The 13636-nt window shown below is 40.3% G+C and overlaps 1 protein-coding gene across 1 annotated transcript in view; it reads left to right on the forward strand.

The window, feature by feature from the left end:
- LRP1B (LDL receptor related protein 1B) overlaps positions 1-13636 on the forward strand; it is a 728477-nt gene that overhangs the window by 226267 nt on the left and 488574 nt on the right. The window contains exon 12 of the mRNA XM_075181401.1: positions 12555-12774. Within this exon, the coding sequence (XP_075037502.1) occupies positions 12555-12774 (220 nt within the window). The remainder of the gene's footprint in view (positions 1-12554; positions 12775-13636) is intronic.

Genomic DNA, 13636 nt, shown 5'->3' on the forward strand with positions numbered 1-13636 from the left:
TTCCCAAACTTTTGCAGTTCGTGGCACCCTTAGAGTCTCCATCATTTTTTCATGGCACCCCTCAAAAATAATTACCAAGCAGTCCCGTTTTATAAGTAGTTGGGTCCAAAAAATGTAATAAGTGTTTAGGTCAGGACAGAAATACTTATTTAGTTGTATGCAAACACACAAAAATCCAAGGGAAAAGAATATTTTTATATATTTTTTTCAATTATATTTCTGTCAAAGAATAATTTATAGCTAACTCACTCTGTGCCCTCCTTCATCTACTCTATGTGCCCTCTTTCATCTCCACGCATTCTGTGCTCTCCTTCATCTCCACACACTCTGTACCCCTGCATCCACTCACTCTGCCCCCTCTGCATCCACTCACTCTGCCCCCTCTGCATCCACTCACTCTGCCCACTCTGTATCGTCTCAGTCTGCCCCTTCTGCATCCAGTCACTCTGTCCCCTCTGCATCCAGTCACTCTGCCCCCTCTGCATCCAGTCACACTGCCCCCTCTGCATCCAGTCACGCTGCCCCCTCTGTATCATCTCATTCTGCCCCCTCTGCATCCAGTCACTCTGTCCCCTCTGTATCCTCTCATTCTGCCCCCTCTGAATCCAGTCATTCTGCCGCCTCTGCATTCAGTCACTCTGCCCCCTCTGCATCCAGTCACGCTGCCCCCTCTGTATCATCTCATTCTGTCCCCTCTGCATCCAGTCACTCTGTCCCCTCTGCATCCAGTCACTTTGCCCCCTCTGCATCTAGTCACTCTGCCCCCTCTGCATCTAGTCACTCTGCCCCCTCTGTATCCAGTCACTCTGCCCCCTCTGCATCCTCTCAATCTGCCCCCTTTGCATCCAGTCATTCTGCACCCTCTGCATTCTTTCATTCCGCCCCCTCTGTATCCAGTCACTCTGCCCCCTCTGCATCCTCTCACTCTGCCCCCTCTGCTGGGGCCAGCAAGAGAAAAAACAAACTAAAAAAACTTACCAATTCGGAGGCGCCCAGGACCCAGCATCCTCCTCTCTCCCGCCGATTGTCAGTGAATGTCGGGGGTGATGATTTGTTTTTTCTCTTGCTGGCCGCGGCACCCCTGTGACAGCGCCACGGCACCAGTGGGAGCCACGGCGCACACATTTTGGGAACCGCTGGTCTAGATTATAGCTCGGTTATCCCGGTCTACACACATTTTGTTGAATTATAAGACCCAACAAGCCTGTCCTAGTGTCATGTCAATGATTGTCATTGCTGCTCTACTATTACAGGATCATGCTAACAGAAAAAAAACTCTTCTTACTAATTTAGATGAGGATTAGACGAGGATGCTCCAGGGTCTGAGAGTTGCATTGTTATTATCTTTTATATGGCTTAGTAAAGTAACAAGTATCTATCTTCCATCCACAGGAATTTTGTTATTTTATTGCTACCTTCCTCACCGAGGACATGAAAAAATGAAATAACAGGGATATTAGAAAACAGCATTTTTCACAAGTTTATTTTATTTGCACCTCTTAAAATTTACTTTTTGCTATAGACAGTGGAGGAAGCCATTTAGTGGGCTGAACCACTATTCAGCCTATCAATTCACTGAGGAATAGTGACATAACTGAGGCATTAAGCCATTTGTGCCTCATGCCTCAGAAATGTCACCGGTTCCTAGTGAATTGGTAGGATGCAGTCTTATAAACGGTGGTCCAGCCCATAATGTAACTGTCTCATAATGTAACTATACAAATAACCATATAGAAAACAAATCTAGAAAATATAATAATTAATGATCTATGGCATAATCATGTCATTATTTGAGACTTTATTTTTGCTTAATAATTTTTTTCTATAGCAATCCATCCTATTTTTACTGTCCTATTAATTTTAATCTAAGTGGGTTAAAGCAATGGGGGGGGTCAGAAAGAAAAAACTGAAAAGGAACCAAAAAAATATAAACGTAATGGGCCATATTCATTAAGGAAATTAAGGCAAAAAAAAAATGAAGATTTCTCCTGGACAAAACCATGTTACAATGCAAGGGGTGCATATTAATTTATTGTTTTGCACATAAGTTAAATACTGTCTGTTTTTTCATGTAGCACACAGATACTTGATAGCTTATTTTAACACTGACATTTAAAGTTGATCAAGGACATGCCCTACCCCAACTATAAATCTGTCCCCACATTTTAAATTTACCTCCCCCTCCAATGCAACATGGTTTTGCCCAGGTGCAAAGCTACTCCTTTTTTTTTTTTGCTCTACTTTCCTTAATGACTCAGGCCCAGTGTGTATATTGTTTTACTACTTAAAGGATAACAATTTCCCTAAAAATGTAAATGTTCCCATATGAACCATGAAGGTAAAATACATTAAACAGTGTTACACTGACATTCATCAGCAGTTCTTCTATAAAACATTATCTCTCCACTTCATTACAGACAGATGAGGCTCCTCCCACATATATCTAACACTGTGGTAGTGGAATCTGTACAGGACAAAAAAGCTGAGACTGGCCCCTCCCTTGTGTTTGAATCTACCAATCCACACTGTGCATTTCTGCAAAGCAAGTCTGTCTATCTGTCAGTCACTACATGTATAGTCAAAGAAGCTCCTCCCTCCCAACATGACAACCTGTTAAAAAAAATAGTGATATAGAGCATGATGGTAATATTTACGGAAATATAATCACTCCAGTTATTTTATGTTTATTATTTGTCTTGGTGATATGCAGTCTTTGACTTATATAATAATATAAAATGGACTTTTATTGCTCTTTAAGTTGTATTTAATTAGAGCTAATGCTTGCAATTCTATCCAGATCTTTGCAGAAAACACTAAACTCCTTATCAGAGTTTCAGTCCTATAAATCTTTTGCTGTCTGTTGCTGGATACACCGTATCAAACCGTCAATGTGTCAGTAGAATGATGAGATTATTGCTCTGTGTGAAGGAATCTAAAGCACATTACTGTCAGGAACACCTTGTTTTGATGAGATGCAGTTTGCTTAACATTTATTTAATCTGAACTTGTTTTCGTTTTTGTAAATAAACTCATCTGGTCTTTGTTTGCCCAAAAAAAAAACCCAAGAAAAATATTTTCTCTAAAATTCACACAGAATAGACAACACAGCAAGAAGCTGGTTGTTTTAAAGGGCTGCAATGTCCTTTAACGTGTTAAATGTCATTCCGCTGCTGGCAAAATTGTTGCGAAACATTTATAATGACCCGGGCGAGAAAGGAAACCTAATTGTCCTTTAACAAGTCATAAAAATGTTTAGCGTTTCTATTGATTTATTGTGTTGGTTAACTTGGAGGGAAGAATATTGACCCAGACCTAAAAGGTTGCCGGTTTGACTATTAGACAAGTGATGTTCAGATCAGAGTGATGGCTGGCACTCTTTAACGTAATGTAGTCCTGTTCAGATTTATTGCATGGCTTAGAGGCGAAGACATTTAAATTGCTTTCTATCTTGTCACCTGTTTGCAAAAGTGCATCACACTTGCCTTGTAGCATAATCAACAAATCAGAATGAAAGGCAATAAAAGGCTAATTGTGCTTGGATAGCATTGATAGTCATTATCCATACATTATTTACATTGAACTGCAATAACAGTTATCGATCATATAACCACGTCTAAGACATCTGTCTGCAGTTTGCAGTTTAATCAGTCATGTCCCCCATAGTACATATTATCTGGTGAATTGATTATATGGATGGAAATTAGGTCAGAATGTTAGAGCGATATTGCTCTTAAAGGTGTCAGCAACATTGTTGAGTATTTTATTCCTGATGGGAAAATGCTTATTTATCATCTATAAATCTTTCTGTTGGTAGTTTGCCTGTTGAGTGCAGAGCGCCAGTGGTTCATTGAAGCCAACTTTATTCCTAAATCACTTGTCGTATATAATAATGTCAACATCAACTGTTTAGGTCAGGAGATTGCTGGAAGTATGCATTCACAAATGGCAAGACGTGTCTTATCTGTCTTCAAGCTGTGGGGAAAAATATGTCAATTTGTATATGAGATGCAGACACAGCGTTCGTTCAAATGGCTCATAAAGCTTAAATAACAACTGATCCAATATGTAAAGATATTTTAAATGATACATTTTGTGATAACGACATCTCCCACACACAAACATATTATATATATATATATATATATATATATATATATATATATATATATTAAGGCCGAGCGACAATTGTTTTTTTTTATTTCCCTTTTATCGTAAACCAGCTCATAGCGCAGTCCAACTTGTCTTTATAGACGCACAGAAATACACCTGTATTTTACAGAAGCCATGAAACTGAAGAGAAGAGATATAATGCAGACTGTTTCAGTAGTAAAATACATCCACAACATTAAAACCACCTGCCTAATATTGTGTAGGTTCCTCTTGTGTCACCAAAAAAGCTCTTACCCATCGAGGCATGGAGTCCACAAGCAGGGCCGCCATCAGGGGGGTACGGGATGTACTGTTGTACCGGGCCCGGGCTCACCAGGGGGCCCGGTACAACAACGCAACATGTACAAGTCGTCCATAGGTTTTATCCCATCCCCGACCAGCAGGAGATGAAGACTGAATACAACAAGGTGCTAGTGAAACGCACAATAAAAAACCGTCAACGTCCTTTCAAATTAGCTTAATTTGATTCACCAGACTTGGTGGCAGCTCAGGACTACACTGCGTGCGTACTAGGAGCTCCGCCTCCGTGACGGTCCTGCAGAATATGCCGCGCTTCTATTGGTGAAGGTGGCTGCCACTTATAACCTCTCTGTTGTATTTCCATTCCTAAATACGCCTAATTGCGGCTCCGCCCCAGAAATAACCGTTGCTCGGCAACCAGGGGGACGCTGGTAAAATCACCCAGCTTGTTCATTTACCCTGGTTACTGCGAAGTTCTAAACGAAGGAGAAAGCGTTCTACTCATTTATCTGTGCACACAGCCTGGTATGTAGCCGACCCGCCGAGCACATAGGAATGCTCATATGTTTTTCTTTATTTTGCTCATGGGGGGGGGGGCCGTACTGGGCCCCATGATTCCTGGAAGCGGCCCTGTCCACAAGACCTCTGAAGATGTCCTGCGGTATCTGGCACCAAGACGTTAGCAGCAGATCCTTTAAGTCCTGTAAGTTGCAAGGTGGGGCCTCCAGGGAATACCGTTGCCATGAAGGCATGTACTTTGTATGCAGCAATGTTTAGGAAGGTGGTACGTGTCAAGTAACATCCGCATGAATACCAGGACCCAAGATTTCCCAGCAGAACATTGCTCCGCCGGCTTGCCTTCTTCCCATCCTGGTGCCATCTCTTTCCCACATGTACCCGTCCTTCCATATGATGTAAAAGAAAATGTGATTCTTTAGACCGGACCACCTTCTTCCATTGCTCCATGGTCCAGTTCTGGTGCTCACGCACCCGTTGTAGGCACTTTCAGCGGTGAATAGGGTCAGCATGTGCACTCTGACTGGTCTGTGGCTACGCAGCCCCATACACAGCAAGCTGCAATGCACAGTGTGTTCTGACACCTTTCTACCATAGACAGCATTAACTTTTTCAGCAATTTGTGCTACAGTAGCTCTTCTGTGGGATTCGACCGTACCTTCACTTCCCACTCGCTTCAATAAGCTTTGAGCATTCATGACCCTGTTGCTGGTTCACCGGTTGTCCTTCCTTGGACCACTTTTGGTAGGTACTAACTAATGCATACGGGGAACACTCCACAAGACCTGCCGTTTTGGTGATACACTGACCCAGCCATCCAGCCATCACAATTTGGCCCTTTTCAAAGTCACTCAGATCCTTACACTTGCCCATTTTTCCTGCTTCCAACACATCAGCTTGATGAACTAACTCTTCACTTGCTGCCTAATATATCCCACCCCATGACAGGTGCCATTGTAATGGTATAATCAATGTTACTCTCTTCACTTGTCAGTGATTTCAATGTTGTAGCTGATCAGTGTATCTGATGTCCTAAAGGAGATTCAGAAAAGTATTTTCTTGTTATTTTCGTAAATGACATTGTCAGTAATATAAAAGCGACAAGGGATATCGTAATGGATTAACATCAGCATATCTTATATTCATGTCCATCTCTGTAAGGAAACTTACCTTTCCCCAGTCCTGTGTCCTGTTCAGGCAGCCGCGCTTGCCAACTGACCTTCCTCTTGCCTCATCCCTTTGTTAAATCTGGCATCTGAATTGTGCACCGGACCCGACTTATTCACCGACTATCCTTCCCGCATCTCCCCCCGGCAAGATTGTCAACTGTACCAATCATCTAATCCACTCCAGCATCTACTAAGGTGCTGCCATTGATTATTGCTCTGCTGCTATTTCTCCCATCTCTCTCTCACGTCTTGAGGCCGATCCAAGGCCGCGACCTGCAGTCTCCTAGCAGCTAAACCCATCCCGCCTTGCGGTGGATATTGGAGAAGACCAGGGGCTGTTAGACTCCGCGCCTTGTTAGGTCTGTGTCAATCTAGACTGAGTAAACACTCCTGAGTGTAACAATCTCATGAGCTATATCAGCTTGTAATGGCTTCATGGAGTTGGACATTATGCATAAGATTTATAGAAGAGCAAAAGAAATGATCAAACGTATAAAAGATACTTATATTGTAGCTGCAGTCAGTGAGACAAAGCAGGAAGAAATTAATACAAATCAGTAATGATGCTCAAACATACTAGTAGGTTAATTGGTACTGGCAAAGATTGCAGAATGCAGAAAATCTTCTGGGGGCTGGACCCTGCCAAGCACATCCCTCCTGCCAGATTGTGGTGAGGTCTTTGTACAGTCCAGATTCAGATAACTCAGTCCCTGTGAGTCTACATCTATCACGCGTTTGTATTATTTATATAATGACTGTGTTTTACAATGTTGATAATGTTTTCTTGAAACATTTGTAACTCAATTTGAAAAACGTTTAAAGTAAAAGTCAGTAAATGTGTAATGATTGCCTGAATAATCTGCACTTGTAATAGGATAATCTTATGAATAAACCAATTTATACATAATGCATTTCATGTTCTTAAAGTAGGGATATGAATTTAGATGTGTAAAGAAAAATAAGAATTGCATATATTTAAATTTTTCCCAAAATTTCCAAATTTTTCTGAGTACAAAAGCAAACTTTTTGACTTTTAAATTTCCTTAAATTTGTCATCACTGTCCTCGTGGTCATCCGATGCTGTCAGTACATCTGCCGTGGACGCTTTCGCTGGGAGCCAATTCCGCTGTGGGTGCTGGACATTCCTCCCAGGGCACTTCAGGATGCATGCCTGACCTCTGCAAATTGGGATTACACCAAGGATTCTAGACAGCAGAAAAATGTCATGAGAGGTCACACTTCTTCCCACGTTAGAGATACCTGTTTCATCAAATTAATATTTTACATTCTTCTGCTAAAGTACTGCTCAATCTATCCTCAGTTATGGCTTGTGAGAGTGACGGGACATCATCATCATCACCATTTTTTTATATAGCGCCACGATTTCGCAGTGCTGTACAGAGAACTCACTCACATCAGTCCCTGTCCCATTGGAGCTTACAGTCTAAATAACACACACACAGGCAGAGAGAGAGACACTACGGGCAATTTTTGATAGCAGCCAAATAACCAACCAGTATAGTTTTGGAGTGTGGGAGGAAAGTGGAGCACACGGAGGAAGCCCACGCAAATACATGGAGAACATACAAACTCCTCACAGATAAGGCCATGGTCGGGAATTGAACTCATGACCCCAGCGCTGTGAGACAGAAGTGCTAACCACTGAGCCACCGTGCTGCCCGGGACATGTTCGAAGCTTTGTTTCACAATGCAAAAAGTGTGCTTCTCAAAATACAGCTGTAAGAGCAAAATATGCACTGTTAAAAGTACAGGATGAGACCTGTTTATTGCCATGTCAGAGACAACACAAAATTCAAGTGTTTTTTGTAGGGTGAAAATGGCTGCCCTCTGCGCTGCAAGGAACACCTATAACAACGCACCTTCTCTACCGCTGTATATCATTTCCGTAATCTCCCTGAAATGTCATTGTTGCGCTTCTCCATACATCTAGGGGCCACCGTACGCCTATCCCACCATTTGTCTCCACAAACCTGTAGTGAAGAAGTGTGCCTTTAAGGCCGACCCATGCCTTAATTAGCGATCTCTGGTGCATTATCTGTGCCCCCACTGTGCTTGGAGGGGTCACGCAGGGGGCAATCATGCTCCACCAACCGTACAATTTGTCCCAGTATGATGCCGTTCTTTGAACTCTTTTTTCTGTCTTTATTCCAAAAGCTACTTTGAACCAATTTTCTCCTCTGAGCTGTGTTGCCGTTACTGTATCTCTGCAGCATTGGGCAGTCTCTTTGATAACCAGGCTACTTGTGGAAGAGAGGTGATGCTGTGTATTTGAGTTTTACTTATTTTCCTGCATTTTGAAATATATTAAAATTCCTTAAGCTACAATATAACTCTTTTGACAGATAACTGATAGTATTAATGGTATATGCACAGTTGATGTTTAAATATTTTATTTCATAGGTTACCTCAAGCCTCTACTTAGCGTGTGTGTTCTGTATATTGTATTATACATTATTTACTATATTGAATGATGAGAAAAAACTTTCAAAACTGTTTAGTGAAACATTCTTATTGTTCTTCACTTGTCCACAAATGCTAGCATGATTCTGTGGCCAAAATTGGCCTAAGGTATTCCCATTTCAACCCCTCCTCACCTCACCGCAACAATTAATTAAACATCATCATCCCAGCTGTATTCATAGGCTAGAAATTTCTGCAAAAAGGCAAATTGACAAATACAAAGTTGAATTGCAAAGCAAAACCGGGATTCGAAGGTTTTATTAATAGAAATAGAACGTTACACCTCTGTAAACCGACCCATTCAATCGTGAAATTTGATTTGTGTTAAATTCGTCTACCGCCTTGCTAATCTCTAACTGGATATTATTTATATATACTAACATTACACAAAGGGACAAGTCAGCAGTTCTACCAAAGCATCCAATCAGTCATTGCCTTTCATTGTCTATCTGTACTAGACAGATAAAAGCTCACTGCTGATTGGTTGCCATAGTGTCGATTTGGACCATTGGCCAATGTTAGTATTAACCTCCAAAGTGTATTTAACATATAAAATGTTTTTATTGGGGGGAGAACTTTTACATCTTTCATGTTAAAGGGTATAAATCAGCACTCCCGTTGTTTTCAATTAGGAATGCTTTGTCACATAAACACGTGTGTTTAGCAAAAATATACATCGTAAAATATATGTATTGGTTATAATGGAATGAAACTTTCAAATGTTGTAACTGATGCGAGTCTGACAATGCAGCACAATCAAGCATGCCCGTTTTTCAGCCCATATTCCTGAAAATGTAGGATTTTGCCATTTGCCGAACTGGGGGTAAATGTATCAAGCAGAGAGTTTTCCGGCGGGTCTGAAAAGTGGAGATGTTGTCTATAGCAACCAATCAGATTCTAGATATCATTTTGTAGAATGTACTAAATAAATGATAGGTAGAATCTGATTGGTTTTTCAAACCCGCCGGAAAACTCTCAGCTTGATACATTTACCCCTGGAATAAAAAAGCTATCAATATCACTTTTAATATGAGCATTAAGGCTTTCAGAGCCTCTTCACGAATGCTACACATGTATTTGGACCCAAATGTTGCCAATCATGGGTTATACCAGTAAATTGACAGTTTTCTCCTATTCGTCAATTCAAATCAGAGAATTGAGATTCGCTATGCCCAGTGTTTAATGTGGGCTGCAAATGGCCCCGTGCCCTTCCACACATCAAGAAACACCCCCTAAAAATCACCCCCCTCTTTATCTAATGTCAATAATCTCACTTGGAAAGAGGAAATGTGGTTTCTCCGCTCCGATACGACTGCTGAATACTTTCAATCAAACACCGTCAGGCAGCTCCAACATCTCTGATCTCCGTGTGTGGCTTTCCCAATGTGTTGTAATTAGTAAATTTGCTTCCAAACTGTGACATTTTTAACATTTTTGTCAGATCTATATAATAAATTAAGCATAGCTGCCCCTCCTTTCTACTTTATTGAAGAGAATCATCACACAAATTGTTTGTATTACAGTTCTTAGCATAGTATAGTTTGTATCATACTTGGCCAATTTTAGTTAGGTCAGGTGACAAGTTTGGAGGACACATGCTGACACGAGCGCATCACTGTGGCCCCACCCCCAGATGAGCTATGTAAACGCAGCAGGGGGTGGGGCTATGGTGATGCAAATTATGTAATTAAGCTCCACCTGCACTGGGATCCGGGAGGGTGCCTGTTCCTCCCGGAGGACTACCCGAAATTCAGGAGCCTCCCAGACTTTCCAGCAGAGAAGGAAAGTATGATTTAAACCAGATAAAATGCATGGTTGGACACGTACATTTTAAAAATCTGCTTAAAATTGCCACAATGTGTAGCAATACAATAAAAATAAATATCATTACTGGAGTACAATAGAAAGTACAAACTGCAAGCAAAAACTGATTATAGCGTATTGTTAAGTTACACTGGCATAATTAATCATGACTACAAGCCACAATAGACTCAGAACAAATTACATGCTAAATGACCATTTGTAACAGTTTTGCAAAAATACACATTACCTATGTAAATTTATTACATGATAAATATGCGCGTTACATAAAATATACATTAGCTAATACTGTATTTATTATACATGTATTACACTGGGAAAGAGCGCATGAAACTTTAAATAAACATAATTACCTATGGGGAACTACTATACACATTTTACTGATTGATTAAATTGTTGTTTTTTCGACCTAACTGTGTTCAACAATTAATAACATAAAGATGAGTAATTATTCACATGCAGCATGTAAACAACGTATTAATCTGTTTTATTTAGTGGAGTTGTTATTCACCTTTAAAAAAAACAACATTAATTATATGCACAATACAGGAAACTCGAGAGTTCATTCTGTTCCTATTAATTGTTAAAATACTGTATTTTTAACCTTTGGGCATTTAATTTATTGGTACAAGTGTATTCCATAGCAGAACAATGGTCTCTCTGTTGATAGGATTTAGTATTGCACACAGCTCATGTCTGTCGTATGACGCTAGGGAGATGATTTTCACTTTAAAGGGTGAAATAACAAAGTGCCGGAATTTTAGTTGTGCTCTGTCTAACAAGCTAAAAAGGATACACTGTGTGTGTGTACAGATGTTGTGGTTGATGGGGAAATTTAGAAGTGGCGGTATGGAAAATAATAAATAAATGGAATTTGATAGTTTTGCGTTAAAAGCGGTAGGAGACATGTCGGTATGGCATACCATCATCATCATCATTTATATAGCGCCAGCAGATTCCATAGCGCCTTACATTTGGGAACAAACAGTAATAAAACAATACAGGGTAATACATACAGACAGAGAGGTAAGAGGGCCCTGCTTGCAAGCTTACAATCTATGGTATTCCAACCTATGCACCCCCACTTCTACCACCATATATATATTTATCCAGCTGACCAACTCGTGCCAAAATATTCCCCTTCTGGTCAGCCCTACACTAGCTATAGAAATGAACTAAATCTAAATTTCAGTTTGATCGTTGCTATGCATTTTAACGGGGTTGAGTCTAACCTGCACACGGCTTTTAAAGGCAAGTACTCCCCAAGCAGCAGTAATTATCTGACACTTAGGGACCCACCTGACACAAGTTCAAGAGGGAAGGAAGCTGCGAAAAGATTTTTGTCAAAACCCATATTTAACAATATATACTATACAGTATTTTGTTCCACCATAAGTATTTAATTAAATAAAAACAAATGAATATTTTTGTGGTGTCACCATATAAGCAGAATGCATTGATCTTTTGCACTCACCAGAAACATTATAAATGTTACTCTAGCTGCTTCAAGCTGTTTTCTGTAATAAAAACAGGGAATGTTCGTTCCACATATTGCAATACATGTTAAGTTGATGATCTCATGTCAAAGTCTTCCTCTTCTGGCCAGTCCTATACTAACTATAAACATGAATTTAATCTGACTTCCAACATGATCACGATCACTGCCATGCAAGACATAGGGGTATATTTACTAAACTGCGCGTTTGAAAAAGGGGAGATGTTGCCTATAGCAACCAATCAAATTCTACTTATAATTTATTTAGTACATTCTACAAAATGACAGTTAGAATCTGATTGGTTGTTATAGGCAACATCTTCACTTTTTCTAACCCACAGTTAAGTAAACATACCCCTTAGATCCAGTTGAAATCCAGAACAATGATCTTGTTGAAAATATAGTATTATATCATGTTTTGTTTATTGTTAGTCAGATAGCTGCAATGAAATGTAATTTGTTCCTATCTATAAGTGGTTGAGTGTTTTTTTTTTGGTGGCTATAAAATTAGATAACGAAAAGCCTTAGCTCTGTAGTCCAGCTATGTTATTCGGATCCAGATTGTAAAACAGGCAGTACCAGGGATGCTTAGCACATAAACATCTGCATTTTATTGACATTTGTTATTAGAATGCTGTACAATTAATGTTCTCTTCCTTCAGCTGGATGTATTGGACGGACTGGGTAGAAGATGTGGTGGATGACAGTGTGGGGCGTATAGAGAAAGCCTGGATGAACGGTTTTGATAGACAGGTCTTTGTGACCACTAAGATGCTTTGGCCGAACGGTCTATCGCTGGACTACGAGAACAACTTGCTGTACTGGTGTGACGCATACTATGACCACATCGAGCAGATCTTCCTTAATGGGACCAACAGAAAGGTAACTTAAATAGAATTCTTAAGTCACTTGGGTGCGATGTGAGTTCTTTAAATATGTTCTATTACTGCAAAACTGTTCTACTGTTTTGTGGGGTTGCTAAGGAAATTGATTAATGGCACTTGTGATGTCCAGAGGCAGAATATTTTTTTAATGTATATAAAAGGTAGGAAGTCCATTAAAGTCCATTAAAGTGTTTTCATCGCAATATTTATCCTGTGATTTGCCAGAGCTTTCAACCACAGTGTGGTGGACTTTGCCAAAGAGCTGCCCCAGGATTGGTTGGGAGCATCACGTGATCTTACTTGGCCGAAACCCCTGTCCAATCGCAATAAAGACTGCAAAGCATCTGGAGGATTCCATTTGCTTCAAACAGGAACTATCAATATAGTGACAGATGTTTATTTAATACTTTAAAGCAGGGGTGTCCAAACTCAGTCCTCAAGGGCCACCAACAGGTCATGTTTTCAGGATTTCTTTAATCATGCACAGGTGAGTTAATCTATTTGGCTGGGTCAGTAAGTATCCCACTTGTTTCTACAGAGGGAAATCCTGAAAACGTGAACTGTTGGTAACCCTTGAGGACTGAGTTTGGACAGCTCTGCTTTAAAGTATATGTTGTTCAAGTACTTCCAGAAGAAAATAAGGTCACAGAATGTCTCAGTTGTTACCATATGTCCATTAGATTATTATTATTATTACTACCATTTATTTATATAGCGTCACTAATTCCGCAGCGCAGTACAGAGAAATCACTCACATCAGTCCCTGTCCCATTGGACCTTACAGTCTAACACACACACACACACACACACACAGACTAGGGTCAATTTGTTAGCAGCCAAATAACCTATGCTTTGGATTT

This window comes from Mixophyes fleayi, chromosome 7, assembly GCF_038048845.1.
Source record: "Mixophyes fleayi isolate aMixFle1 chromosome 7, aMixFle1.hap1, whole genome shotgun sequence".
Lineage (NCBI taxonomy): Eukaryota > Metazoa > Chordata > Amphibia > Anura > Limnodynastidae > Mixophyes > Mixophyes fleayi.